Raw genomic sequence first — 27773 nt, 5'->3', positions numbered from 1 at the left:
TCATTATAATTGAAGTATTAGATAATTTAATGGAAATAACCTCAATACAAATTGTCTGAAATTACCCCAAGTTCACCATCATATTTCTTGAACCTCTTTTCATCATATCTAATAGAGTGTAATCAAGTGACGTTCCAAAAATGAGCCTGTAATGTGACATAAGGTAGCCTAATAGAATAAAGCTGAGTCTAGAAATATAAGCCTTGATACTAACAATATGATTGTAGTTCAACCTGATGTGAGAGCTACAACTGGTTATAAATGTCTATGAAACTGCTTTATCTTCTGTAATCCACTCTTATATAGAGTGAGTCCTAGAGTGCACAATACTTTTGACACTGCCAAACTCCTAAAGCTTATTTTACAAAAGGAATTGTTTATTACAATTTTAAAGTAATGGTGATAATAAAACATGTAAATGTGTTTTTCAGATAAACCAGCTGCAGCCCCAGCAGCTAAGAAAGCAGCAGTGGATGGGAAACTCTTCTTCGTTTCAGAACCTCAGAGCATCAGAGTTGTAGAAAGTAAGTACTTCATCAAAAGTACATGTTCATCGGGGCCGGCCCGGTGGCGCACAAGTGCGCCCGCTCCTCTGCGGCGGCCCGGGGTTCGCCGGTTCGGATCCCAGGCACGCACCGACGCACCGCCTGGCAAGCCATGCTGTGGCGACGTCCCATATAAAGTGGAGGAAGATGGGCACAGATGTTAGCCCAGGGCCAGTCTTCTTCAGCAAAAAGAGGAGGATTGGCAGATGTTAGCTCAGGGCTGATCTTCCCCACAAAAAAAAAAAAAACACATCTTCATCTATCTTGTACATTTTACTACTGATTTAATTTTGGAAGAATTGATTTTGGAAAATTAAGTTATTTATTCATTTGTTTTCATTATTCCTTAGAAACCACTGCGACGTTTATTGCAAAAGTTGGAGGTGATCCAATCCCAAATGTTAAATGGACAAAAGGTAAATGGAGACAGCTGAACCAAGGAGGTCGCATTTTTATCCACCAGAAAGGCGATGAAGCAAAGCTGGAGATTAGAGACACCACAAAAACCGATTCTGGATTATACCGATGTGTCGCATTTAACAAACATGGTGAAATTGAAAGTAATGTTAACCTACAGGTGGATGAAAGGAAGAAACAAGAGAAAATTGAAGGAGATCTTAGGGCAATGCTGAAAAAGTAAGTTCAATCAAAAGCCATACACGGAATTTTTCATTCACAAAAGAGATGTCTCAAGAGGCAGAGACCGTCCCCTCCCAGATTCAGATTGTGAAAGAACATAAGCACACAGACATTTTAACAGAAATGGATAAGCAAATACACAATATTTGGGTGGAAGTTAGTGGTTGATTAAGATCAATTTCTGAATAATCATGTGAAAATTTTAAGCATGAATTTTTGTTGAAATTTTAAACAAAATTTTGAGGTGAATTTTTGTTGAAATTTTAAACAAAAGAAATGGCCTATAGAGAAACCTGTGTGTGTCTAGGTATGAAATGTTCGTTTCTATGTATGATTTCTCATGGTCTGAATCACTTTCTAGATCAATCATTTTAAACGTTTTCCATAATTACCAGTAATTGCAACACAATTTATTTCAACATAATTATTGGATTAATTATTAAATCCATCAGCATTTAATTTCCACACATCTTTCCCATGACATATGATATTTATCCTTTATTAATGCTTTCCATTGCTGTTATTATTTTTCCTTAGAATTCTTTCTTTAGGCTCTTTGGTTGTAAAGTTTACAAAAATGTTCCTGTTATTCTTTCCTTAAAATCTTTGATCTTTGTAACAATGGTCCAATCTTAATCCACTCTATCTCCAAACGCACATTTTTTTTTATTGTTTCACAGTTAACATGGTAAAATTAATATTTCTTGAATAAAGGACACAGAACTATTCCTTGATGAGAAAAAAAACTTTGAATGACATCTTTGAATGGTGATAGACAATTCAAAATAAATAGAAGACAGATGATTTATGTTTATTCCTTATTTCATTTAGGACTCCAGTCTTAAAGAAAGGAGCTGGAGAAGAAGAGGAAATTGATATCATGGAACTTCTCAAAAATGTTGATCCTAAAGAATATGAAAAATACGCCCGCATGTATGGAATCACTGACTTCCGGGGTCTTCTTCAAGCATTTGAACTGCTAAAGCAAAGTCAAGAAGAAGAGACACATAGATTGGTATGACAGTTTGTAGATAGCATCATCTTAAAAAATTCACATTTGAAACATCTAACGTACACCCTTTGAATTTCCAGAACCCTCTCGTTATATGAGATCATTTAATATAACCTAAGTAGTATCAAGAATAGAAGCTGAATATAATCCTGCATTCTCTAATTCAAATCTTATTTGATGTGTAATACTTACACTTTTTTTCTCCTCAGGAAATTGAGGAAATAGAGAAGTCAGAGAGGGATGAAAAGGAATTTGAGGAACTTGTATCATTTATTCAGCAAAGACTGTCACAGACAGAGGTAAAACGAATTTTGCTGATAATAAAATGAACAAATTGTTATTAGGAATTATAAGGGTAGGAATGACTAATGCGTTTTAATTTTTTATTCTCCTAGCCTGTCACTCTGATCAAGGATATTGAAAATCAGACAGTTTTGAAAGATAATGATGCTGTGTTTGAAATTGACATTAAGATTAATTATCCAGAAATCAAGCTTTCATGGTACAAAGGGACTGAAAAACTGGAACCCAGTGATAAATTTGAAATAAGCATTGATGGTGATCAACATACACTCAGAGTCAAAAACTGTCAACTTAAAGATCAGGGCAATTACAGATTGGTGTGTGGTCCACACATCGCTAGTGCTAAACTAACTGTGATTGGTAAGTAAAAAGAGTTTTATAAAAAAAGTCTCGTGAGATGAATTGACTGTTGAGCACATCCGTGTGTGATACTGAACAAAATGTGTCCTGTGTCGTACGAACAGAGCCTGCTTGGGAACGGCATCTTCAGGATGTTACTTTGAAAGAAGGCCAGACTTGCACCATGACATGCCAATTTTCTGTGCCAAATGTAAAATCTGAATGGTTCAGAAATGGCAGAATCCTTAAACCCCAAGGTAGATATAAAACAGAAGTGGAACACAAAGTCCATAAACTGACCATCGCAGATGTTCGAGCAGAAGACCAGGGGCAGTACACCTGCAAACATGAAGACCTTGAAACGTCAGCAGAGCTCAGAATTGAAGGTGGGTGAAAGACTATGGGTGGAGTTATCGCAGCACAGGTCAATGGCGAATGCTGTGCAGGACCCCTGCGAATCTATAACCCTGCCCTCCAGCATTTCCCAAAGTGCTGCTGTGTTCTCATTCCCCACCACACCTTCTCATTGCATTCACTCACACCTCAAAATTCATGCAAAATCAAAAAGGAAATATTCACGGGGCCGACCCGGTGGCACAAGCGGTTAAGTGCGCGCGCTCCGCTGCGGCGGCCCGGGGTTCGCTGGTTCCGACCCCGGGCGCGCACCGACGCACTGCTTGGCAAGCCATGCTGTGGTGGCGTCCCATATAAAGTGGAGGAAGATGGGCACAGATGTTAGCCCAGGGCCCATCTTCCTCAGCAAAAAAAGAGGAGGATTGGCGGATGTTAGCACAGGGCTGATCTCCTCACAAAAAAAAAAAAAAAAAAAAAGGAAATATTCACATAAGTGCTGATTATTTTGCCTAGTCCTTTTTGACCAGAAGCGAATTTCAATCTAAACTAAGACATGACTTTCTAACGGTTATTTCTGTTGAAAGCCTAAATTCTGTAATTCTCATATCTGTGATTCTGAATCCTAGAAAGAAATCTTGGAAAGGACCAGATGTCATGGCTATACACCTAGAAGATCTTGGCTAGGAGTTGATATTTTGTTTATAGGAATTAATTTGACTCTATTTCTATGAAACTTTATAAATAAAATTAACCACATATGTGAAGTGTGATTAGCAGCTATTTATCAAGAATAATTATTTCATATGAGGATCATACTCCAACCCTCAGAATCTCTGAAATAAAGTGAAATCTCAGGATTTAAAACCAACAATATTTATTTCTTAATCCTTTGATTGTCTGAAGACAACCTTGGACTGTATTGAGCAACATTTTGGCTATAATGATAGCATCAACTTGCAGTTGTTGGTGCCCATTTATAGTTGTTGAAAGACAACTATATGGTTTCTTATTTCCATAAGCACTTCAACTTCTCTGACTTGCTTTACAATGGGTATCAATGTCTGGTCATATTTTAAAGTTCAGAAATTTTAAATGGTTTTCAAACTAAAGGACCCAGTTGAAAGCGCTTATCATTTTTTAAATAATTACATATTTTTAATATGATCCTTGGAAAAAAAAAACCTCACCAGAGTACATATGATGGTTAAGATGTTCACGACGCTGTTATACATTGAATGCTAGACTTCCAGGTAAAATTTTGCAGAAGGACCCTCCAAATCAGCCAATTCTTCTACTAAACACCTCACCATTCCCAGTGGGTTGATTCCTTCGTGCATGTCCGCCCATGCTTAGAAAGCAGGTTTCAGAACTCTAAAAAATGAATTCTCTGAAATTTATAAGTGTAGATTTCCTATTGAGTTTGAAATTATTTCACAGGGAAAGTTATACATATTAGATAATAAGCAATTCTTGATCCTGAATAGCAAAATTATTTTACAGAGGAAAGAAAGAATTTCAAAGGGGAATAAATTATAGGGTAAAATTAAGTTTATGTTCCCTTTACTGTGAACCCTGCATTTCACTAACATTTTTAAAGTTTAATTTGGCTTTTGGGTTACAAGCACCCTTGACTATTGCCTTCATGTAAATATTTATGAACTCTCAGGGATTTCTTTACACTTTCCTACATTGACCACGCAGGAATACACTTAAGTATTGAGAAAATTTTTTCTTACTGATGCAAAGAAAAGCATTTTCTTCTTGTTTTATGTTTTCTACTATGTTTCAACTGGATAAAAAGATGGAGACTTTAAATATGTGAGTGGGAAGCACAGTGAAAGAAATTCCTCCCTATACCATCTAACTTTGAGCTCTCTGTACTTAAACAGCTGAACCAATTCAGTTTACAAAACGCATACAGAACATTGTGGTGAGTGAGCATCAATCTGCCACCTTCGAGTGTGAAGTATCCTTCGATGACGCCATTGTGACATGGTACAAAGGACCAACAGAACTGACCGAGAGCCAGAAATACAACTTTAGGAATGATGGTCGCTGCCATTATATGACCATCCACAACGTGACCCCAGATGATGAAGGTAATCTAATTGACAGTGTCCCTGCGAATATATAATTTAAACTTTGTCTGTTTTATATATTTCTACCCTACTTAATGTTCATACTCTGTAATTCTATATAGAATACTTATTTTACAAAAGAGAAGTATAAATAAATATATACGATATTTAAATAAAAAAGTGTTATTTACAAAGATGTCAGAAAGCAAAACTTAGATGATTCTTTTCCTTAGGTGTCTATTCAGTCATTGCTCGACTGGAGCCAAGAGGTGAAGCAAGAAGCACAGCAGAGCTGTACTTAACAACCAAAGGTCAGAAAACACCACATGAAAATCACATTGCAATCTTGGGAGCAAAGTAGCCTGCACAGACAATTCTAAATACAAAAATGTCATTTTTTTCTTTTGCAGAAATCAAACTTGAGATGAAGCCTCCTGGTAAGTTAAAAACAAAAATCAATCGCTGCTTATAATACATTCAGTGTGATAAATGATAGAAGCCAAACTAAAACGTCCAAAAATATTATTTCTTTGTTTCAGTAAAATATTATTCAGTAAAATCATTTTCAGGAAAATAATACAAATGTTAGGTTTTGTGAGTTTGGGAAATTAGAGATGATAAGGTCGCATTTAGCTGATATCTAGGATCACGCCAAATGGTGTGACATTAGAACAAAACAAATTTACCCAAGGAATGGAATATGTAGTTGCATACAAAAGAATCCTAATATCTTTGTGTCTGTGTGTTAGATTCTGCTGTTGGAAATGCCTGACAATCAAACACATCTTAGTTGTCTAGTAAATATCTGTGTTTTCAGTCTCTCTGTGCTTATCGTTAAATGTCCCTTTTCAGATATTCCTGACTCCAGAGTTCCAATCCCAACCATGCCTATCAGAGCAATACCACCAGAAGGTAAGACCCAGCACCACGACACCTGGGCTTGAAGCAGCAATATTCTACCACTAGGAAATCAGCAATGCCAAACCAGAGCACAGGGCAACGATCCTTCCATGTCATATTCTTTGCCATGTAATCAAAACTCAAAGCAAAAGAGTAGTTACAAGTATAAATATATGCTTTTTTGTGTGTGAGGAAAATCAGCCCTGAGCTAACATCTGCCAATCCTCCTCTTTTTGCTGGGGAAGACTGGCCCTGGACTAACAGCCATGCCCATCTTCCTCCACTTTATATGGGACGCCGCCACAGCATGGCCTGACAAGCGGTGTGTCAGTGCACGCCCGGGATCCGAATCGGCGAACCCCAGGCTGCCGCAACAGAGCACGCGCAAATTAACCGCTTGTGCCACCGGGCCAGCCCCAAATATATGCTATTTTTATTTGTTCTGGTTGATGAATTGGTACTACAACATCTTTGAAGTACCGAAAGAGATGCATGAGACTTTTCATTATACTTCACACAAAATAGGAAACCAAACCATGTTACTGATGATGGCATTTTTTTCCTTCAGAAATCCCTCCTACGGCTGTTCCTCCTATCCCTCTGTTACTACCATTACCTGAAGAAAAGAAACCACCAGCAAAACGTGTTGAAGGTATTATATGTGATCTACCTAAATGACAAAATACAGAATTTAAACTGTTGCAGGCCTGGCAAATGTGGTTTAATGCAACACATTGGCCCTCTAGTGGTCAATAGGTTGAATTGCCTCTCAAAATGTAAATGATTTGCTCTAAGTCTAACTAAATGTGTAAGATGTGTGCCTAAAAGTCTGAAAATCATCAGACAAAACAAATACAATGCTTACTATTAAAATATGTTATTTTAATGGAATCACTTAAACATTAATGGCAAACTGATTTCACATTTCCTATTTTCCTAACTACTACACACAACAATAAAATAATGGAATCCATTTCTAGTGAAGCTTATGGAAATAAACCATACTAGTTTATAGTCAAGTTGCAAATTATAGTTTGTGGTTTTTTCTCAATTACAATGTTAACTACTCTTTAAAATTCACTATTTTGTTACAAAAAATATGATTTAGAATATCTGATATATTTGATTTTTTTTTTTAAGCTAAGGACTGATATCACCAATAAAGACCTCTTGGGTGTGCCAGAGAATTGCCCCTTTCAAATATTTCAAAAGATAAATTGTACTATTTGTGCCCCAAAACTGTTCAACTAAATCAGTCAACAGATTGTCTGGGACTTTCTGGAGTCCTGGGGAGTTCAGAATTGCTTTCAGAATTCTCCCAGCATCATCAGGAAATATTCTACATGTCAAAGTCACATTTTCCCATAGCCAAGCCACCACTATTGTACTAGTTTCCAGGGTTTGACATGCTTGTCCCCTAATATCCACTACAATTGGTGTCAAAGGCTTGAGCTGGTTTTCAGCCAGCCTCAGGGGAAATTCAGTAAAAAAAAAAAACTTCCAGTTTTGTGGCTAATACAACTCAATAACAAACAAAAGCATTTTTATAATCTATATGAATATAGTTAAATATATTTCATCTACTTCTGATAGCAGAGAGAAACAAGAATCAAAGATCATAAATTAGGTTTCTATTTATATTTGTTGTCAGGAATAATAATTTATCTTGATTGATTAATGAATGATTTTTTCTTTGAGGGTTAGTGTCAACATGGCAAAGTTTGAGTGCCCACTGAGAAACTCGGAAAATTAAATCGTATTTTAAAAATTAACAACAGTGTTATTTATTCGTGACTACTAGGAGCCATAATCAAGTTATGATCTTATGCTCAGTGGCCATGATCAAGGTATAGCATCAGCAACAACAAAAGAAAACTTTCACAAACTATCAGAGATATGACTTTAATTTTACTAATTCACTTGTTATTCTTCCTCCTGACAAATTTAAATGTTCTTACCTAAGTGAAGCAGAAATGAAAATGTGTACCTTTTCTATTTATGATGTCACTTAGGTTCACTCTAGATGTTTTGAAAACTTTAAGCAGGCATAAAATCAGTGAGGATGTCAGATTACCCTCCACATTCTCTCTCCCTCAAAAAAAACTTTTCTGCATTCGAGTCCAAGATCTTTCTGAAACAGGTATCTTGCAATAATGTGCAGAATCTCTTGTTGCCATCAAAGCATATGAAAAAATAAAATATTTCAATACACCTCCTAGTTTCCTGAAAACATTTTAGTTATTTACGTCTGACATCTTATTTTTTAGTGACCAAAAAAGCCGTGAAGAAAGATGCCAAAAAAGTCGCAAAGCCGAAAGAGGCACCGCCACCTGAAGGTATTATAATTAATTAATCGAGCTTCAGGGCTACTGGTTTTCTCTTGGTTAAAAATTGTTAATGTCAAATAGCGGAGGGTGGAGGACGGTGAGAGTTTGAATTCACAAAACGGTACCTCTCCCTTCACTCACCCTCAGCCTCGTCTTTGACTTTGACTCCTCACTTTCTTTTGCAATTTTCTTTTTCGCCCTTTTTTCTCCCCGGTCCTCCTGTGCCAGTGTCTGTGCATGGCACACAATGGCAGCACCAGGGTTCATGTTATCTCTGGATGGTGATTTACAGAAGCCACTGTCCTCTAGTCCAACAGCTGGTCTTGATCGAGTCACCAAAACAGAATGTCAAGGGCTGATGCCGATGTCAAGTGGCCGCTTCAGCCCAATTCAGAATCCTTCCTGCATCACCTGCGCTAACTGTCAATACTCGCCGGAAAAAAATACTTTTTGAAGGAGGATCAATTCAATTACTTTAATTTTTACTATATCCTAGAAGGGTTGAGGAAGAAGATTGGATAACTAAATTTAAACAAATAGTTTTTACCCATTGGACTAGGATTAGAGTACAGAAATCTCCTAAAAGAAGGAGCATCCAGGAGCACGAGGCACGAATCACTGAGACTTTTTTCTGAGTGGTCGTTTGTGAAATGTTACAGAACAAGAGGAAGCTCAAAAAGCATGGACATTTCCTGAACTTTACAGTTAATCCTTGAAAAAATTAAACATGCATTATTTTTTAGCACTAAACACATGGAATACTCTCTTCGTGTTAATTTAAATTATTTTAAATCAACCTAAACTAGAATCAAACTTCAGCCTTTCTGCACACTTTCATTAACATGGCATTGCACAGCATTTCTCGTGAGCTAAATGTGGTAATTATAAAAGCGTTTGGTATGTTAGTAGTAGTCATAGATCATACAACTGACTAACAAGGGTGCACAGGATTAGTAAATGTTAAATAATGCATAATGTAAAAATAAACATGTATTTTATGTTTTTAAAGTTCCAGAGGTTGCCAAGAAGCCCCCACCTCCTATTGCCTTAATTCCCGCAAAAGGTAAATGAAAAGAAATTATTAAATATTTTTACTTTATTTATTCCTGAGATTTGCATCTCTGCTATGTATTCTTATTTTTAAATATTAGGCTTCTGGCTTATTCTAAAGTTGTAGAGTCTCCTCTGCTATATTAAAATTAGCACTAGAAATGACGGCTACTTCATATTGCTCCAATCCCGGGAAAGGAAACCCAGGCAGATGTTTATGCAGCCACAGCACAATGGACACAGGGAAAGAAGTGGTGAGGGCTAGAAAGGGAGGGGTCATCCCTTATTGTTTCAGTTGTAGCTAACACAAATGTTAAGGATCATATAAATAATGTTAGCCTTAAAGATCTTTAAAAAGTTATTATATAAAAGCAACTACTTGATTTGGTTACATAATTTTAAATATTATCTTTATTAAACTGACTAAAGAGTCATATTCGACTATCAAAAATATAGCTTTAAAATCAGAAATGTTTTTGAAAGAACAACTGGAAATTTAAATAGAGGTTAACTGCAGAAACATTAAATATAAATTCCATTAAATGATCAAATATTAAAATATTCCATGGGAAACTAGGGGTTTTGCAAACTGGAGTTCCCATAGAACAATAGAAGACATGTCCTTTTGATAATATTTACTGAATGCCATTTTGTTCACACTAGAAAAATCCTCAGATTAAGAGTAGAAGGATCTTGATACTTTTTATTGTGTTCCATAGCCAACAAAAATTTAAACGGAACCAGTGCAAAGAAAACATAACAAATGATCAACATAATACCGACATTTGAGATACTGATATTGTTTGACTACATAGACTTTCGTTTAGTGAAGTAATTGTATGGATATAATTAATATACTAATATTATCTTTTAATTAATTTATTTATTTTAGCTCCTGAAATTATTGATGTATCCTCCAAGGCTGAAGAAGTGAAAATAATGACCATAACGAGACAGAAAGAGGTCCAGAAAGAAAAAGAAGCTGTCTATGAGAAAAAGCGAGCAGTCTACGAGGAGAAGAAAGTTTTCATAGAATCTTTGGAAGAACCTTATGACGAGCTGGACGTGGAACCATACACGGAGCCGTATGAAGAACCTTACTATGAAGAACCGGATGAAGACTATGAAGAGACCAAGGTGGAAGCCAGAAAGGAAGTCCATGAGGAATGGGAAGAAGATTTTGAAGAAGGGCAAGAATATTATGAAAGGGAAGAAGGTTATGATGAAGGGGAGGAAGAGTGGGAGGAGACTTACCGAGAGAGAGAAGTAATTCAAGTTCAAAAGGAGGTTTATGAAGGTATGTATAAATTGGGTGACTTTTTTTCTGCTTTCCTCATTTTTGCTCAGTATTTTCCATGTTATTAACCTGATTTGCAAATGGATATGAGATACATGAAATGATCGTTTCAATTTTTTAAGGTTAGAAATCTTTGGAAACTTAATCTTTAAAAGAATCATTTTCTTTACGGTTACTTTCACGCTTGGACGTTGTTAAGTTGAATCATTTAGTCCTATTACTAAAACTAATTCCAAGCGCTGTTTTCTAATGCAGAAGTTCAAGTTTTACTTTCACTGCTTTGTTGCATCTCTGCTTGATCCTGCTTCTAAATCCAGCTGGAGGAATCATGTTAGCAATAAAGATCCCCAATACAATACACAATTATACATTATTCTGAACTTACTTCATTTGCAATTAATACAAACATCTAGAAATTACCTATTTAAGCCTTGCTTCTTTTTCCTGTGCTTTTGTTAAAGAACCACATGAGAGAAAAATTCCAGCAAAAGTGCCTGAAAAGAAAGAACCACCACCTCCTAAAGGTATGCAATTGGAATTATTTAAATAGACCAGAGCATCAATATCATTATCGTGGCTCATTTGGAAAAGATGTATAAACCACCAGTTCAATCCAATAGGCACAATTTCTTCTCTAAGCTTTATTATATCAATGATTTTTTTCTAAGAATATCCATCTAATTCATTTAATGCAAAAATAAAAAGGATGATAAAAAGATTATTAAGGTAAATATAAAATAAAGCATAACCAAAATACTTGAAGTACAGAAACATGTACTTAAAGTTCAGAGCACCAAACTTGTCTCCCTCTAAAAAAATTATACATATATATGCATATATATATATATACATACATATATATATGTAGAGAGAGAAAGATGATATATAGAGAGAGTATTTTAATAGAAATTCTAAAAGTACGGCAATTTCTTTAAAATGCTTGCAGTTGTAAAGAAGCCAGTAGTTGAAAAAATTGAAAAGACTTCTCGAAGAGTGGAGGAAGCAAAAGTTCAAGTCACCAAAGGTATTATCATTTAAATTTAAAACATTTAAATTTAAATGTTTAAAACATTTCTAGTGCCACGTACACAAGTAATCTGTTTACTGATAGATATATAGTCATGATGTTAGTTATTTATAGTCATCTAAACTAAGATATCTTAAATTTTGTGCAAAGCAATATTCTTTGCAATACAAATATATTTGCACATATTTTTTAAGTACCCGAAGTTTCAAAGAAGATTGTTCCACAAAAACCTTCCCGGACTCCAGTGCAGGAAGAAGTTATTGAAGTGAAAGGTACACATCTTAGTATTTCAGCTACAAGTTTTAAACATTTTTATTTATGTGTATATATATGTGTACATATGTTACTAAACAATTCACAAATCTGAAACCACCCAAAATAAAGACATTCTTATGTAATGTACATTTTATGTTGAGTTGTACATGTATATAATTTAAGTAAATAACATTCTCTACCTTTGCTTCTAGTTTTGCTTTAAAATTACAAAACTTTTTATTTAAGGACGATTTTGTGTTTAATATGTAATCTTCTAACTTTACTATGCAATATTCTATTGCATATAATAGTCCTCATCCTCTCATTTACATAAATAGACCCTAATGGATTTGGAAAAGCACCACATTACATGTGAAGAAGTGTCTATTTGATTCCCATTTAATAATGTATGATAAAGGCTGTATGGGTGCTTTGTCCCTATAGATCAAAACATGATTTGTTTTCCTGTCAATACTGAATTTTATTCCAAAACTATTATATTAACCCACCCAGTCTATGTATAGAGACTTAAATTATAGTGTGCGATCTATGTATTTGATCTGGTGTCTTGTCCTAGAAAAGGAAATACTAATGTGAAATACTCTCTTTAAAGTACCAGCTGTGCACACAGAGAAGATGGCTATTTCAGAAGAAAAGATGTTTTTTGCTTCTCACACAGAGGAAGAGGTGTCAGTCACAGGTATAAGGCAAATTTGAATTTGGGGGACCAAATTGAAGGGCTTTAGATGGATTTGTATCCCTCTTCTTCTTTTTTTTTTTTTATAATTTTATTTATTTATTTACTTTTCCCCCCAAAGCCCCAGTAGATAGTTGTATGTCATAGCTGCACATCCTTCTAGTTGCTGTATATGGGACACGACCTCAGCATGGCCGGAGAAGCTGTGTGTTGGTGCGCGCCCGGGGTTCTGAACCCCGGGCCACCAGCAGCGGAGGGCGCGCACTTAACCGCTAAGCCACAGGGCCGGCCCCCTCTTCTTCTTATCTAATTTGTAATTCTGTAGGCATCTCTGTCTCCTTGTAATTCTCTGTCATCTTTTCATTTCACATTTGTCTCTGTTTTAATTTGTATTTCAATATTCTTTGTAAATTACAATTACCACCAACAATATGGCATACCAGTAATTAAAATTTACGTTTTTTCAAGTCCCCGAGGTACGAAAGAAAACTGTCACCGCAGAGAAAATTCAAGTTGCTGTTTCCAAAAAGACTGAGCCTCCACCTAAAGGTATTAGTGATTCATCCTAAATTTAAAATCTTTTAAGAATTCAATGGTAAACATCTGAATATTCTAATATTGCATACTAGATTTGGTCAACAATAATCAACAGACCTATAGCCACTACGTCAAAGGACATTATAGGGGGCTAGGAAGACTATGAGGAGGGCATAAGGGAGAGGAATGAGAATGAACGGTGGCTCTGTTCCCCCTTCAGGGAACTTACAATTTAGCGACCAGCTATATGGAAATAGAAATACCATGTCCTGGAGCCAGCTTGTAGCAGCTCACCAGAGCTGATGGTTCAATTTTCAGGAATTTTGCTGCCCAGTGTTTAACACCTCCATGATTAAAAATTAAATTATACAAACTTACAATTAAATAAACTATATTTAAAACTATACTAATAAATACTCAAAACTCATTACCTCCTATTTTACTGCATTTTACTATTATCTATCTTTCTGAGGTTGTTTGCGTCTATTGTATCTCTGCCGTTGAAATACTAAATGGTGTGCTACTGCGCATCTCTTCTCAACTCCTCGGCAATGACGTCACGGTGGGGGTATTTACGCCACCACGGAAATCGGAAATCCGTGGCTGCTACAAATTAGGGCTCCACCCGTTCCTCTGCTCACGTCAATATTTTAAACATTTACGATAATCTAATGCAATTGTTCTAACACAGCTGCTTTATAAAAGTATAGAAGTTTCTAAATAGGGTGTCTGAGGAACAGGCACTGGCACCTCTGAGGAAGGGGTGTTCCTACCTGTTCCTAGGAAAGTGGCTGCGCCTGCAGTTTTGGGTGAATAGCAATCACATTTTCTAATTAGCCGTTCGTCCATTTCCCTTTAGCCTTGTTTCTGACACATAATTTTCCTTCATTCAATTGGTATAAAAGGGAAATGTCTACTCTTTAATTCTAAGTCTTGCAACAACATATGCCTTGTTGTCAAAATGCAGAATTTCTCAAAAATGGCCTTTTTTTTTTCAAGTCCCTGAGCCTCCTCGGAAACCAGTCCCAGAAGAAGTGGTCCCTGTTCCCATTCCTAAAAAGGTGGAACCCCCACCAGCCAAAGGTAGAGTAGTAGTTTTGAAAAAAAAATTCCTACTGTCTGTCTTCTTGTATCTTTTTCTATGGGATCTGTATATTAACGAAATAGCATTTGTAAACCATTTGTAATATATTTAATTCTGTGAATGTTGATTTCATTAATGTGTGGTAATGTGTTATACAAGTATCAGTAGCATTTTTAGACTCCAGATCATGCTAATTAGGTCTTTGTCTGCTCCGTGTACATATGTAATGTCTCTATGGGATAGATGTATTTAGCGTACATTTCCAATGCAGATAGAGCATATTAAATTACTTTCTAAATCTTACCCTCTTACTGAGGATTTATGCTTTAGTGTAATCTTAAATGTCTGAGAAGGAGATTAGAATTCTCAACATTGTTTCAACAATGATATCTTTAAAGTTCCTGAAGTTCCCAAGAAGCCTGTGCCAGAGGAGAAAAAGCCTGTTCCTGTACCCAAGAAGGAACCTGCTGCTCCCCCAAAAGGTACACCAGAGCTGATCCTGGGGCAACCCTTTGTCCCAGTCCTTTGCTGTATACAGTCTTCATACTTACTATTCTGTCTTTCTATTTTGTGTCTTTTACGTGCCCCTGTGTTTTTCATTTGTTTATCATCTTCGGGAGTCACACTCTTGACATACATTATTTACAATTCTGAACATCCCAAAGCACGACCAAAAAATATTATTAAAGAAGTAACTATGTCAAACTGCCATCCTAAATTTTTAATATCTTCCCTCTCTTAGAGAAAGAAGAAACATTTGTGAAACATTTTCTACAGGCATGTTTCTAGGAAAAACTCTTTCACCCCTCGTATATTTGACATTTTCTTTATAAAAAACACTTTCATGAGTTATAACAAGATACAAAGACTGACAACTGGAGAGTGTCTGGCAGAACAGAATGTTAGCTCGATAAAGACGTACACAGTGCTGCTAGTAATGGCCCCTCCTCTGAAAGGTCAATCATGGCGATTCTTGAATAGTTGGAAATATTTCAGTTTTTGACATTTACTTTCACCATGTTTCTTGAGACATTAATTGAACATCAATATTTGCCATAAATGTTGTTATCTAATTAGCTAGTCAGGGATCTTTCATATAGATAATGTTTGGATTCAAATGTGCTAAGCCCTTGCTTTGATTTTTGGGATGTGGTTTGTTTGTTTTTTGTTTTTTGGTGATAAAAGACACTGCTTTATTGAGGCAATGAAGCCATAAACTGCACACATCTAGTCAGTTATAGGGAGATCCAGCAAGAATTCAACATCATCCAATTTAGGAGAAACCAGGCTCACTGAAATCATACATTTTAGTGTTTCTTTTTGCCTGGCTTCCCAACGTTTCTATTTTCTTCTTGAATCAAATCTGCTTCCCTCTTTCTCAAACTCTTGACTCTCTCAGAATTCTGGGTCTTTATTTTTAATCAAGTGATTTTTTAAAAATTATTTCTGATTATGTAATTATTAAAATATAATGAGTACATGAAAATAAAATATAATGGGTATAATGAAAAGGTCGTATCACTAAAACCAATACTAATACCAAAGTCACTTGATCACTCCTGAAAAAGACACAGAGGCATGTCTTATTTATCCATGAAAAGAAACACACATGGTATATATCCAGAAACATAGCATGTACATATAACAGTATATACACACATGAGTATATATCTGTAGAATTACATCAAGATATTACAAATGCAGGTGTAGAGGTGCAGGGGTTCACAAAAACTGCCAAAATCTTGTTTAAAATGGAAACAATTATTGCCAATAATGCATGCTGTTAAAATATATCTGCCAATTACAAAAAGTCAACATCATCAACACTTAGAATAGGTAAACCAAACCCATTGTAAACCTTTTTTGGGTCAGAGATCTGTTGAAAACTATGGAGCCTCTTAGAGAAAAGCAAATGTGTGCATACCCACAGAATTTCGTACACAGAACTCTCCAAAGCCATTGACACATGGATATCAGATTGAGAGGCCTACTCTAGAATAAGAGTGTTTCCTGAGTTTAGAACACACTATAGGTGCACCAAAAAAAAAAAAAAAAAAAAAAATCAGAAGAGAAATGGAAAAAAGAAATAGCAACTGATGTAGATGTAACTATTCTAAAGATGTCTTAGTCTAAGCTAGTCTTAGATAAATTAAACCCATTGTCATTATGGATTCCATTTCTCAATACAAAGCATGAAGAGATTTTTCTGTGTACTTTATCCACAATCTATATTGTTTGTGTAATCACAGACTAATTTGTTTTGATCAAAAGTGTACCAATATATAAAGAATGAATTCTGTACATATCCTTCTATGTATTTAATGCATTTTTAATTGCCCAAATGCCTCTGTAATATTATTCATGACATTTATCACATTGTGACCTTTATGACATTATAGTTTAATTTTCTGCATTATTTTGCTGATGCATAGTGACTCTATAGCAACATTAATGAACTACATAAAGATTTGTGTATGTGTCTATGTCCATTCATAAAAGTGATACATGTATAAACTAACATTCTGTTTTTAAAACTTTAAGTCCCAGAGGTGCCAAAGAAACCTGTTCCTGAAGAAAAGGTTCCTGTTCCTGTTGCAAAGAAAAAGGAAGCTCCACCAGCTAAAGGTACAGTGACTTGCTTAGTAAAGAAGCCCTATTTTTATGTCTTGAGTACAAAACATTTTCGTGTTTATCTGTTCACTGAGTGACTTTACTTCAAAACGAATGTTTTATGGTATGAGTGAGAATGCAACAGAAGTGTCTGTCCACCTGCGTACTTTCTTACAAAATACCTGTTCATTAGCTCCTTTGGAAAATATAAAGTCAACTCTAAAAATTAATGTCTTTTCAAGTTCCTGAAGTGCAGAAGAGGGTTATCACAGAAGAAAAAATAACTGTTGTTACTGAAAGAGAGGAATCTCCACCACCAGCAGGTACCTCCTCCCGTCTCCATGAAACAAGCTTGTCTTTCCTTCAAGCTTCTTAAATTGCATGTCTTCTTTAATGGGCCTGCCAGTGCTGTGTTGCTCATTTATTTTGCCTTTCTGAGAATTTTAAAATGAAATACTATCCTTTAAGTGCCAGAAATACCAAAGAAGAAAGTTCCCGAAGAAAAAAGACCTGTTCCTCGGAAAGAGGAAGAAGCTCCACCACTAAAAGGTACTGTCTCTCCATCTTTCCAAGAACCATCTTCATAATGTCATGTTCCAAGGCCAACGGTGATTTTGTTGGTTGTGTGATACGAGTGCATTGTGGGTGTATATCTGTGTTTTGTGTTGGGCTTCAATGAGAGAACATTGAAGTTCTAAAAGTGCGTAATGTTTCTAAAGTGCCAGCTCTGCCTAAGAAACCTGTCCCAGAGGAGAAAGTTCCTGTACCAGTTCCTGTCCCCAAGAAAGCTCCGCCTCCCCGAGGTAGGATTTGTCTCAAGCTTCTGACAAAAATCTTTTAGCCTATGAACTCTTGCTTTTTCTTTCTGGTGTCTTCTTGTACTGACCCTTTGTCTCTCTTCTGATAGAATTCTTGTGTGTATATCCTCGTGATACGTTATGTAACTTGTTTCCCCATTTTGTTAGTGAATGTGGTGTACTGTGGAAATCTTCTCCGAACTCTAGGGAGAGAGAATTGTTAAGATTCTTGATTTTAAACTTCACCTTTAATGCTTTTTTTAAAGCTGAAGTTTCTAAGAAAACTGTTGTAGAAGAAAAAAGATTTGTTGCCGAAGAAAAACTATCCGTTGCGGTTCCTCAAACAATGGAAGTCATGCGACATGAAGGTATATAATCCATATAATCCGAAGTGAGGGCAGAAATGAGTTTGCATGTGTTTTCTTGAAGTCTTTTCTTCTTTCCAGATGTGATTGTTTACTGTAGAAGTTGTCCTTATCAGTGTCTACTTGTTGTAACCTTCTGAGACTGAGTCTTTTGTATCTACATTGGTCTTGAGTGATTCTAAGAAAGTGAATGAGGTGCTGAAAATGTGATAATTGTGAAAGTGGCCACACTTGGACATAATCTGAATATTCCTCTCAGTTTGGGCTGTACTGTCCCCTCGTCTTAAATCAGCTCTTTCCTTCTTGTAATGAGGAAGCACTGTGAAGCCACATCCTAAGCAGATAGTAAAACCATTATCCATCTGTAGGGGACACGTGGCTATCATCAGTATTTCAGGAGGCTGGATTTAAATTAAATTTTATCTTTTAAAATATCTGCAGAGGAGGAATGGAGTTATTCAGAAGAAGAGGAAAGAGTGTCCGTTTCATTTTATAGAGAAGAGGAAAGAGAGGAGGAGGAAGTGGAGGTTACAGAATATGAAGGTAAACAATGCAAATAAGCTAGAGATGGTCTGGAGTCTTGATGAGCTGCTTTCTTTCACAGATTGTTTATCAGATTAATGAAAGTGACAAATTCAGTGAATATCTGCTGGCCTCAGTAGATGTATCTTTTGATCAAAAGACAAGATTCAGGAGCATTACTCAGAGTAAACGTTCCATGTATTTCTTGCCCATCCCCTCTTACTTGGTGGTATGGAAAAAAAGGCTTGATATTTGTAGGGGACTAATGGAGCAGCTATCTCCATATACATTTATCCTCTCATTAGACAGGACTTGGCTTCGGCATGGTGGGCTGGCATAATCTTCCCCTCGGTGGTCTAATTTCTAAAACATGGGTAACATAAAGCAGTGTTGATAGCACAACTCAGTAATATGTCCTGAATCACAGTTTTTAAATGAACAAGAAATTATATTACCTTATTACATTCCAGAAGTCAAGGCCATGTTTGAGAGTGAAGCACTGAACACATAGGGCTTTCCTATATTTCATGTATGGAGAAAACAATTATGTAATGTCTTTGATTATATTAGCTTGTTATTCAGCTTTTCCATACCTCTAATGCTAATTCTCTATAGTTTCTTAAGAACTGAACAACAAGCTTTATTTCAGTGTTGGGATATCTTTTCAGTGAATTAAGATACCTCTAGTGTTACCGCTAAAGTCCAGCATTCTGGCTAAAACTATATAGCTGAGAGAACTTGCATAAGAAAGTTCCAACAAAGCTCTTCTTTGAAGGGAAATCAGTAACTTCCTTAAAAATTAACTCTCTTCCCAATGAAAATATGAACAGAATTGTACATTTAGATGCCCTAGAGTGCATCTCTGGCTAATAAAGGGTGCCCCCATCCCTTCTCCACTTAGAAAAAAAGTCCATGTGAAATCCAGGTATGCAGTTTTAATGGAATGGCTGGGAACAGAATAAGAAGGGGCATGACTCCTGAGAGGAAGCCAACCAGTTCTGTTGTGCTTCCTGGGAAAGGCCAAGATGTTGGGCATAAGTCAGGAATCCGATGGCTTCAAAGAGAGCCCCATCCCTTCTAGAAATGTTTGGGAAACCAAGTGCAATACGTATGCAAGGAAAGTTCTCATTGCATGAATTTGGATTTCAGTTTTTGACAGTATGCATTATAAATTTCTGTCAGTACTATAAGACTGTAATTAAAAGGAGAGAAAGTCTATGATATTCTTATGTTTTCATTAGGCCCAAAAGATTTAGGGCAACATAGGTAGCCTGTTAAGTTTACTTCCAGTGTAAAGAGATATGTTTTTAATTAGATCTTTCTATTCTATAATTAACTTTATACACATGAGCTCAAAACCCATATGAAGACCCCTGCCTCTTCTACCATACTTGCCCCCACAAAACTGGAAGAAAAAAAAAAAAGCTTATTTCCAGGTCCTCAGTAGGTTTTTTTATATGTAATACAGGGCTTTTCTTTCTTATAAATGTATTTATGACTCCTCAAGTATATATTTCTGCCCTGCAGTCTTCAAGTCTAGAGTGTTCTGTTATTTTTGAAACTTATCTTCAAATTCTTGCGTTCCTGTTAATTTAGCCACTAGAATTGTTTTTGTCTTGTACTTGTCCTGTTCTACCTGTGAATACAAGCGTTACTGTCTTTCTGATATACTTGAAAATTAAATTACTGGAACTTATTTTCCATACTCTTTATTAAGGTATATGCTTTGATTAAAATGTTCTTCTTTGGGTATTTTAAATGGGAACAATCAGGGGTTTGGCAAGTGTTAAACTTTTGCTATTTTAATTACTCTTTGCAGTAATAAATTACAGCTAAAATTAAACATAAAAAACACTACAACTTATCTTCTTTAAAACTGATGTCTTTAAAGTGATGGAAGAACCCGAGGAATACGTTGTGGAAGAAGAGCTGCACGTTATTTCTGAGAGAGTGGCAGCTGAGCCAGCAGAAGGTATTCAGACTCTAACAATAATTCTAGCCCCATGTCTGTTCGGCCTGTCCCGTTCTTTGTGTTCTCTTGTAGTTAATTTATTGTCTGTATTGCAAATGTTGATAAATATCATGTCTACATAAAAAGATTCCTGACATTTTTATTAAAAAGGAATCTGGACATTTCTACAAATGTATTTTATAATCTTTTCAAGTGCCTGAGAAGAAAATTGTACCAAAACCGAAAATTCCTGCTAAAATAGAGGAACCTCCACCAGCTAAAGGTACAATTCTCTCTCAAAGAAGTGTGATATCACTTGTCTTGATAGCTATAATGATGCCTTTAGTTTGAGTAATTGCCTGAGTTTTTGTCAGCACGTGTGTATAAACATTTTTGCTGAATATAGTCATCAACGTTTGTGTGAATGTGTTATCTTTTTGACACGTGTGTTCTTTGCCCCAAAACAATGTCACTTCTTCTGTAACGCAAACTAATATTCTTAAACCTAATCTTTCTCAAGTTCCTGAACCACCTAAGAAAGTTGTGCCAGAAAAGAAAATTCCTGCTGCTGTTCCTAAAAAGGAAAAAGTGCCACCAGCTAAAGGTATATTGGGTTTTACTTTATTCTTTAATAATGTCTGTCTTTTAATCTTAAATTGATATTCTTCAAATTTTTATAACCTTGACAAGAAAATAAGTGTGCCTATGTTCAGTGTTTTTCATCTTGTATGTTTGACTGTGTTGCCTGATGTCTTTTAAGTGCCAGAAGAGCCAAAGAAGCCAGTTCCAGAAAAAAAGGCTCCTCCAAAAGTGGCTAAGATAGAAGAGCCTCCCCCCACCAAAGGTAAACGAAATCCCCCAGCACAAAAACCAGAAACTCGTCTTGTCTTTTGTCCTCTTGCTCCTGTCCATGGGTCACTCTTTTTACATGGAGGTTATTGGCGTATGTTGGTGGTAATGGTGTATTGTCACCTTGTCTATAGATGGTGTATTACTTACTTGTGGTGAAGTTTAGTTCTGCGTATCTTGTAAATGGTTATATTCTAAAATCACAGTACTTTCTGGCTAATATATTTTTAAAATTCCACTTTAAGTAATATAACTCCCTAACCCTAAAATTATCTTTCAAGTGGCTGAGAGGCACATGCAAATTACCCAGGAAGAAAAAGTTCATGTTGCTGTAACTAAAAAAGAGGAGCCTCCAAGAGCAAAAGGTACACGGGGCTTTTCAACCCACAGAACGTTGTACCTACCCTATTCTCTTCACCAAATACACTGGCTATGGGTGTTGGTTTTTGTTATCATTGTTGTTTTATGTTTGAAATAATGAAAATGTCAAGTCTTTTATGTTTGAGTTACTATTACACGCCTGCCTTTTTGTGGTTTGAATGAGGGAAACAATTCTTTAAAGTGAAATCTGTCTTTAAAGTGCCAGAAGAACCCAAGAGAGCTGTTCCGGAAGAAAAGCTTCCAAAACTCAAACCTAGAAAAGAGGAGGAGCCACCAACAAAAGGTATAGCAACTTTTTCAAAAATCAAGATAAGCATGTAGATATCGAAACTAATGTCGTGGAATTGGGATGCCTAGAGAAAATAATTTAAATATGTATTATAAAGTAAGTAATGTGCATATGCTATTTCATATCACTTCAAAACTACACGTATCTGATACCAGCAAGTACTTTCTCCTTTCTTTTCTAAAAACAGTAAAGCTCCCCACAAACATGATTTCCTTAAAATGTGCTTGTCTTCTAATATGTCTTTATTTGTCTGTATGCTAGATTCATCTGTCAAAATGCTTGTTTTGTGTGGCAATCCTTGACGAAACTTAAAATTTTTTAAATCCTGAATTTTCTACATTGTGCTAATAGAGCTTATGAAAATACCTTAGAATTAAGGTGATTTACTATTTGTTACACAAGTTTCTGTCTAATGCTTGTTTGATAGTCATCGTTCCTGCTGTCTAGTTGTCTTTTTTTAACTCTCTTATAAATACTACTTGATCTTCCTAAAGTTATTCAATGTGTTTGAAGCATTAAGTAGCTTAGAAAAAAGTATTCATATGTTTATTAGACCTTGTTTCTTTCCAAGTCTATTGATTTTTCTTGCCATTTAAATGAAAAATTTAAACAAGGGGTGTGATTATAAGTCATCTTTGTCCTTGGATTGTTCGTACACAATTTTCTTTTAACGTATATGTATTCAGAATCTTTCAATTCACTTTTAATAATTACTCTTTTTAAAGTGGCTGAATTCAGGAAAAGAGCTGTTAAAGAAGAAAAGGTATCCATTGAAGTTGCAAAGAGAGAACCTCAACTCACTAAAGGTATGTTGTGCTTTGAGTGAATAATAAAATGAAGCACAAAACTATACAGTACTTTGCCTGCTGGTTCCTAATTTGGCTCCTATTGTTTATTGGCTTATTGTTGACTAAAGACAGGGAATCTAACATTTGGAATCATATATGGCAAATGTACTCTCTGTAATACCTTGCCCAGCAAAAAACAGCCAGAGTCTCCCATGACCAGCGCCTGAGACCATCACAGAGGAATGAAATCACATTGTCACTCTCATCCCTAAATGGGCTTCAAGTAAAATGTTGCCTGTTGTCACTATTATTCTAGAAGTAACTGTAACAGAAGAGAAAGAATGGTCTTATGCCCGAGAAGAAGAAACTGTTTCAGTACAACAGGAAGAGGAATATGAAGAATATGAAGAATATGATTATAAAGAATTTGAGGAGTATGAACCCACAGAAGAGTATGATCAATATGATGAATATGAGGAACGTGAAGTTGAACATTATGAAGAGTATAAAGAACATGAAGAATATGTCACAGGTATGAGCAAAACTGCAGACCTGAAGCCACGTTAAATACGTGCAAATTCCATTAGACTAGGATAAAATTTGGGCTGCCCAAAGAAATTTGGAAAGAACTTTGTTTCATTTGGCAAATTCAGAATTTTTTTCCCGGATAACCTCTAGAAAAAAATCCCTATAAATCTAAGGTTACTGTTAGGCTTTGATTTTCAGAATAATCTATTCCCCCCTCATTTTTGTTTATGCATAAAATAGCAAATGTCACTAAGTTTCTTTCTCAAAAAGGTTAGGAGTTGATCTGCAAATGCTCGTGATCATTCTAATACATGATCAAAAATTTCTGGACATTTCTCATTCTGAAGCTTGTTATTATCAAGCATGCTAGGCTATTGAGAACATACTGTACTCTCAGGCTTTCCATTGTCAAAACTTGACAAAGACTCCTCAGAAGTAAAGACAGAGAAGAAGGCTAACACAAGCAGTTGTGTTTTATCTCATGAAGATGAATTTGCAGGCATATAATTTTGGTTCCAAAGAATTTATTTATTTTACTCAAAGAATAAGTTCCTTTTGGAATTTTGAAATGAATCAATATTATTTCACTTAATTTCTGATGTTTCATAGCCTACCTTTGAGAATAGTCTATGTAGTTTTACAGATAGCATTAAAAACCAATGTTATAGAGAGAGGAGTTTTAACCTCGGTTTTGTCTACCTGAAATGGAACGAGAATTTTATTATGTAGGAGAGAGTTACAAGTACCTAATTTAAGTAAATAGCAAGGAGGGAAGGGCACTGTAAGCTTGTTTAGGTCTTTTAGACCTTATTCTCCTTGGACATCTGATTCTCATTCCCCTCTAAAGGCTATGGGTACTCTGTAGATAAAAGGTAGATTATTTTAATTCTTTAAGTCCATTTAAGAAATGTCATCTTTTACTTGTGTTCTAAAGTCTAACATTAAATACCCTGTATGTACTTTTGAAGAACCGGAGAAGCCTATCCCAGTCAAGCCTGTCCCAGAAGAACCAGTTCCCACAAAACCAAAGGCCCCACCAACAAAAGGTAGGGTGAACAAAATATTACCAGTTCTAAGAGACCTGTGTTTCTTACATGTCTGTCATACTGCAAGTGCATGTTGAAGTGGCAGTGTACAAATCGTGTGTGTCTGCGGGAATATTATGTTGCACCTGTTATTTCTTAACGTTTTGTTCTTACTACTCTTGAGACAGCTGGTTCAGGTTTTTACATCTGTTAATATTGCTATTTTAAAGTGCTGGAGAAAGCTGTGCCTGAAGCAAAAGCGCCAGTGCCCATTGCTAAGAAACTCAAACCTGCGCCCCCCAAAGGTACATTGCAGAGTGATAACTACCAAACCACCTCTGTGACCTATGCTCTGTAAACGTGGCTTCCTCCCTTGTCTGCTCTTCTTGGTTTTCGCTGAACATACTGTTCCGGTCCTGATTCTTACCTGTCACAGTTTTTTGTGTAGTTTTATTTACATGGTATTTATGTGGTTGGTTTTAATACTCTTCAATAATTAATATCTTTAAAGTGATTGAAGAAGCAAAGAAAGTTGTTGAGGAAAAAATACACATTTCAGTTATCAAACGCGAAAAAGAGCAGGTGACCGAACCACCAGCTAAAGGTATAATAATTTCCTTCCCAGACTGTAGTCTGTTCTAATGTCTTTTTTAAAATTAAGGCAGCTATGTTTTGCTTTGTTTCATTGTTGTGTGTCTTTTAGATTAATCTTTAGGAAGATATTGGATGTAAAAAATCTGTAAATACAGGATAAGAAGATAATGTTACCTTTAAAAGGAAAAGTTACTTCAAAATATATCCACAGCGTCTTATACAATGGCCGTGTCTTGCCACATGGCTACTATATATATATATAAAATAGAATGTTTGGACTGAACATCAGTGACCCTTTGGCACATTCCTGATTTATGTAAACTGATGTAATGATATAACAATATTCACCACAGTTCAATAACTGTTTATTCATTCTAAAGTCATTTTGAAAATTAAAAGTTAAAGCTAACTCAGTGTCTAGTCACTTTTTTCCTGCTTCTTACTAAGTGTGAAGTAACTTCCCTACAATTTCAGAAAGTATAATTATCCAGAAGTATTAGCTTTTCAGTAAAAGATATTTCCTACCAGCAGAGATGCCTGAACACTAGCATCGTTTCACATTTGAGCTCTGCTACCTCAGACTTACTTGAGTACTTCTGTGTGTTTTTATCCTAACGAGGTTCAGAATCATTTCCATGGAACGTATAAAGTTTCTTATAGACGAACAATTGCATAGCTATCACATGAGAGGCACTTGCAAAATTATTCTATCTGCTTAAAGTACAACAAAGCAAGCATTGGCTGGGTGGCCCGTTTCTGATCATAAAATTTTTTTATACTTAATATTTCAAGTGCCCATGAAGCCCAAAAGGGTTGTCACCGAAGAAAAAGTGCCTGTTCCTAAAAAAGAAGTAGAAGCACCTGTTAGAGGTACCTAATAACACTCATTTTAATGTGGTGTTCGTCTTTTTTGGTATAAAATTCATGTTCATTTCTATGTGTGAAGTTCTTCTGTGGGAAAGATATAGCCTATTCTTTCTTCTGTTACAAATGGCTATGTTCCTAATGTGTCTTAATTTTGTTGAGTGATTGGAAAAAGTCCAACCTAAAAATAATATCTTTAAAGTGCCAGAAGTACCTAAGAGACGAGAACCAGAAGAGATAGCGTTTGAAGAGGAAGTTGTAACCCAAGTAGAGGAATATCATGAAGAAGAAGAAGAATACATTTACGAAGAAGAGGAACTCATAACTGAAGAAGAAGTGGTACCAGTGGTACCAGTCAAAGGTAGATTATATCTCCCGCAAAAGGATACGCAGAAACATCTTTGGAGTCTGGGTGTCTAATTTGGTCAGATTCTGGGGTTAATTAGCACCGATGACCAATTTTAGAAACAGACACTTTTAGATGCTGAAGTATGATTTCTGCAGTTGCTTTTCACATTTTATATCTTTTATGCAACGTTTCCAAAATTCTTACTAATATCTTTAAAGTGCCTGAGGTACCCAAGAAACCTGTTCCGGAAGAGAAGAAACCTGTCCCTGTTCCCAAAAAGAAGGAAGCCCCACCAGCAAAAGGTACACCACCATTCATATCAAGGGCATATGAAAGCCTTAATCTGCATAGAAATAGTTAACTGTCTTCTGAGTTCAAAACCTTGTGTGTGTTGCTATCTGTTGTTAGAAACATTAACTGTGCTTTATATGGGTGTGTTGTTACTAGTAGTTAGAACTTACAAATAAACAATATCTTTAAAGTGCCTGAGATTCCTAAGAAGCCAGAGGAAAAAGTTCCTGTGCCCATTCCTAAAAAAGAGAAGGCTCCACCAGCTAAAGGTACATCTCTTTATAATCCATTAGTGGGATAAATTAATAATTTACTCATGTAGTATAACTTGGTGAGCCATATCAGTTTTTTCCCCGTGATGATATTAATAATATTGGTGCCAAGACAGAGACCACCCAACTGGCTGGCCATAGGAGCCGTTTGCTGTGTATTCATCTCTGAATTTTGCCATCGAAGGATGTTGATGCTTAATGGTTGGCTCCTCCTCTTTAGTGGAAATTTCTTAGTGTAAAATAGATTCTTATTGTAATACCAAAATGGACAAAATCACCATTTACCAGGCATTGTGTGTTGTCTTTATCACCCGTCTGTGGTTTTTCAGTGTTTTTTATTTTAATTTTTGTGTATTTCCTGGCCTTTGTTTTGTAGCTGTTATTAGTTTCAATCTTAAGGTGAAATCACTAGAATATCAATGATGGTTCAAATAAGTCCTGAAATTGCTAGATTCTTATCTCTGGGTGTAAAATGGGACACTAACCCTATTTGATATCTTTAAAGTTCCTGAGGTACCCAAGAAACCTGTACCAGAGGAGAAAGTGCCAGTACCAGTGCCTAAAAAGGCGGAAGCTCCACCTGCCAAAGGTACATGAACTTGCAGTGTCGCAAATTTTTTAATTTCACATTTGCATATGAGTAAAAAATTAATTGGTTCAATTGTGTGCTCTTTGGGGATGCAACTCTTTATTACTTCTTTGTAGAAAAGAAAAGATTTTATTTTAAGGATAAAATGCTTCTTGAAATACCTTGGTCATACTTTTATTACCTTATCTTAATCTTTTGAGACTATGCTTAGACTCAAAATTTTATGTGGTTTAAAATTTTATGTTGTATAAAATTTTTCTCGAAA

General features: G+C 35.8%; 1 protein-coding gene across 1 annotated transcript in view; it reads left to right on the top strand.

Annotated features, from left to right (window-relative positions):
• Positions 1-27773, top strand: part of TTN (titin) — a 271163-nt gene that overhangs the window by 98595 nt on the left and 144795 nt on the right. The window contains exons 99-141 of the mRNA XM_058549338.1: positions 432-524; positions 896-1181; positions 2016-2199; positions 2406-2495; positions 2592-2859; positions 2964-3224; positions 5082-5291; positions 5504-5581; positions 5681-5707; positions 6123-6182; positions 6739-6822; positions 8438-8506; positions 9513-9560; positions 10440-10844; positions 11306-11368; positions 11791-11868; positions 12066-12143; positions 12740-12826; positions 13292-13372; positions 14360-14443; positions 14843-14926; positions 16986-17069; positions 17297-17377; positions 17523-17603; positions 17774-17857; positions 18118-18219; positions 18649-18759; positions 20630-20710; positions 20904-20972; positions 21210-21293; positions 21450-21533; positions 21820-21903; positions 22119-22202; positions 22934-23014; positions 23313-23528; positions 24493-24570; positions 24780-24854; positions 25061-25153; positions 25936-26013; positions 26210-26368; positions 26575-26658; positions 26839-26916; positions 27425-27508. Coding sequence (XP_058405321.1) covers positions 432-524; positions 896-1181; positions 2016-2199; positions 2406-2495; positions 2592-2859; positions 2964-3224; positions 5082-5291; positions 5504-5581; positions 5681-5707; positions 6123-6182; positions 6739-6822; positions 8438-8506; positions 9513-9560; positions 10440-10844; positions 11306-11368; positions 11791-11868; positions 12066-12143; positions 12740-12826; positions 13292-13372; positions 14360-14443; positions 14843-14926; positions 16986-17069; positions 17297-17377; positions 17523-17603; positions 17774-17857; positions 18118-18219; positions 18649-18759; positions 20630-20710; positions 20904-20972; positions 21210-21293; positions 21450-21533; positions 21820-21903; positions 22119-22202; positions 22934-23014; positions 23313-23528; positions 24493-24570; positions 24780-24854; positions 25061-25153; positions 25936-26013; positions 26210-26368; positions 26575-26658; positions 26839-26916; positions 27425-27508 — 4773 coding nt within the window. The remainder of the gene's footprint in view (positions 1-431; positions 525-895; positions 1182-2015; positions 2200-2405; positions 2496-2591; positions 2860-2963; positions 3225-5081; positions 5292-5503; positions 5582-5680; positions 5708-6122; positions 6183-6738; positions 6823-8437; positions 8507-9512; positions 9561-10439; positions 10845-11305; positions 11369-11790; positions 11869-12065; positions 12144-12739; positions 12827-13291; positions 13373-14359; positions 14444-14842; positions 14927-16985; positions 17070-17296; positions 17378-17522; positions 17604-17773; positions 17858-18117; positions 18220-18648; positions 18760-20629; positions 20711-20903; positions 20973-21209; positions 21294-21449; positions 21534-21819; positions 21904-22118; positions 22203-22933; positions 23015-23312; positions 23529-24492; positions 24571-24779; positions 24855-25060; positions 25154-25935; positions 26014-26209; positions 26369-26574; positions 26659-26838; positions 26917-27424; positions 27509-27773) is intronic.

This window comes from Diceros bicornis, chromosome 10, assembly GCF_020826845.1.
Source record: "Diceros bicornis minor isolate mBicDic1 chromosome 10, mDicBic1.mat.cur, whole genome shotgun sequence".
Taxonomy (NCBI): domain Eukaryota; kingdom Metazoa; phylum Chordata; class Mammalia; order Perissodactyla; family Rhinocerotidae; genus Diceros; species Diceros bicornis.
This window is presented reverse-complemented; position numbering and strand designations above follow the sequence as displayed.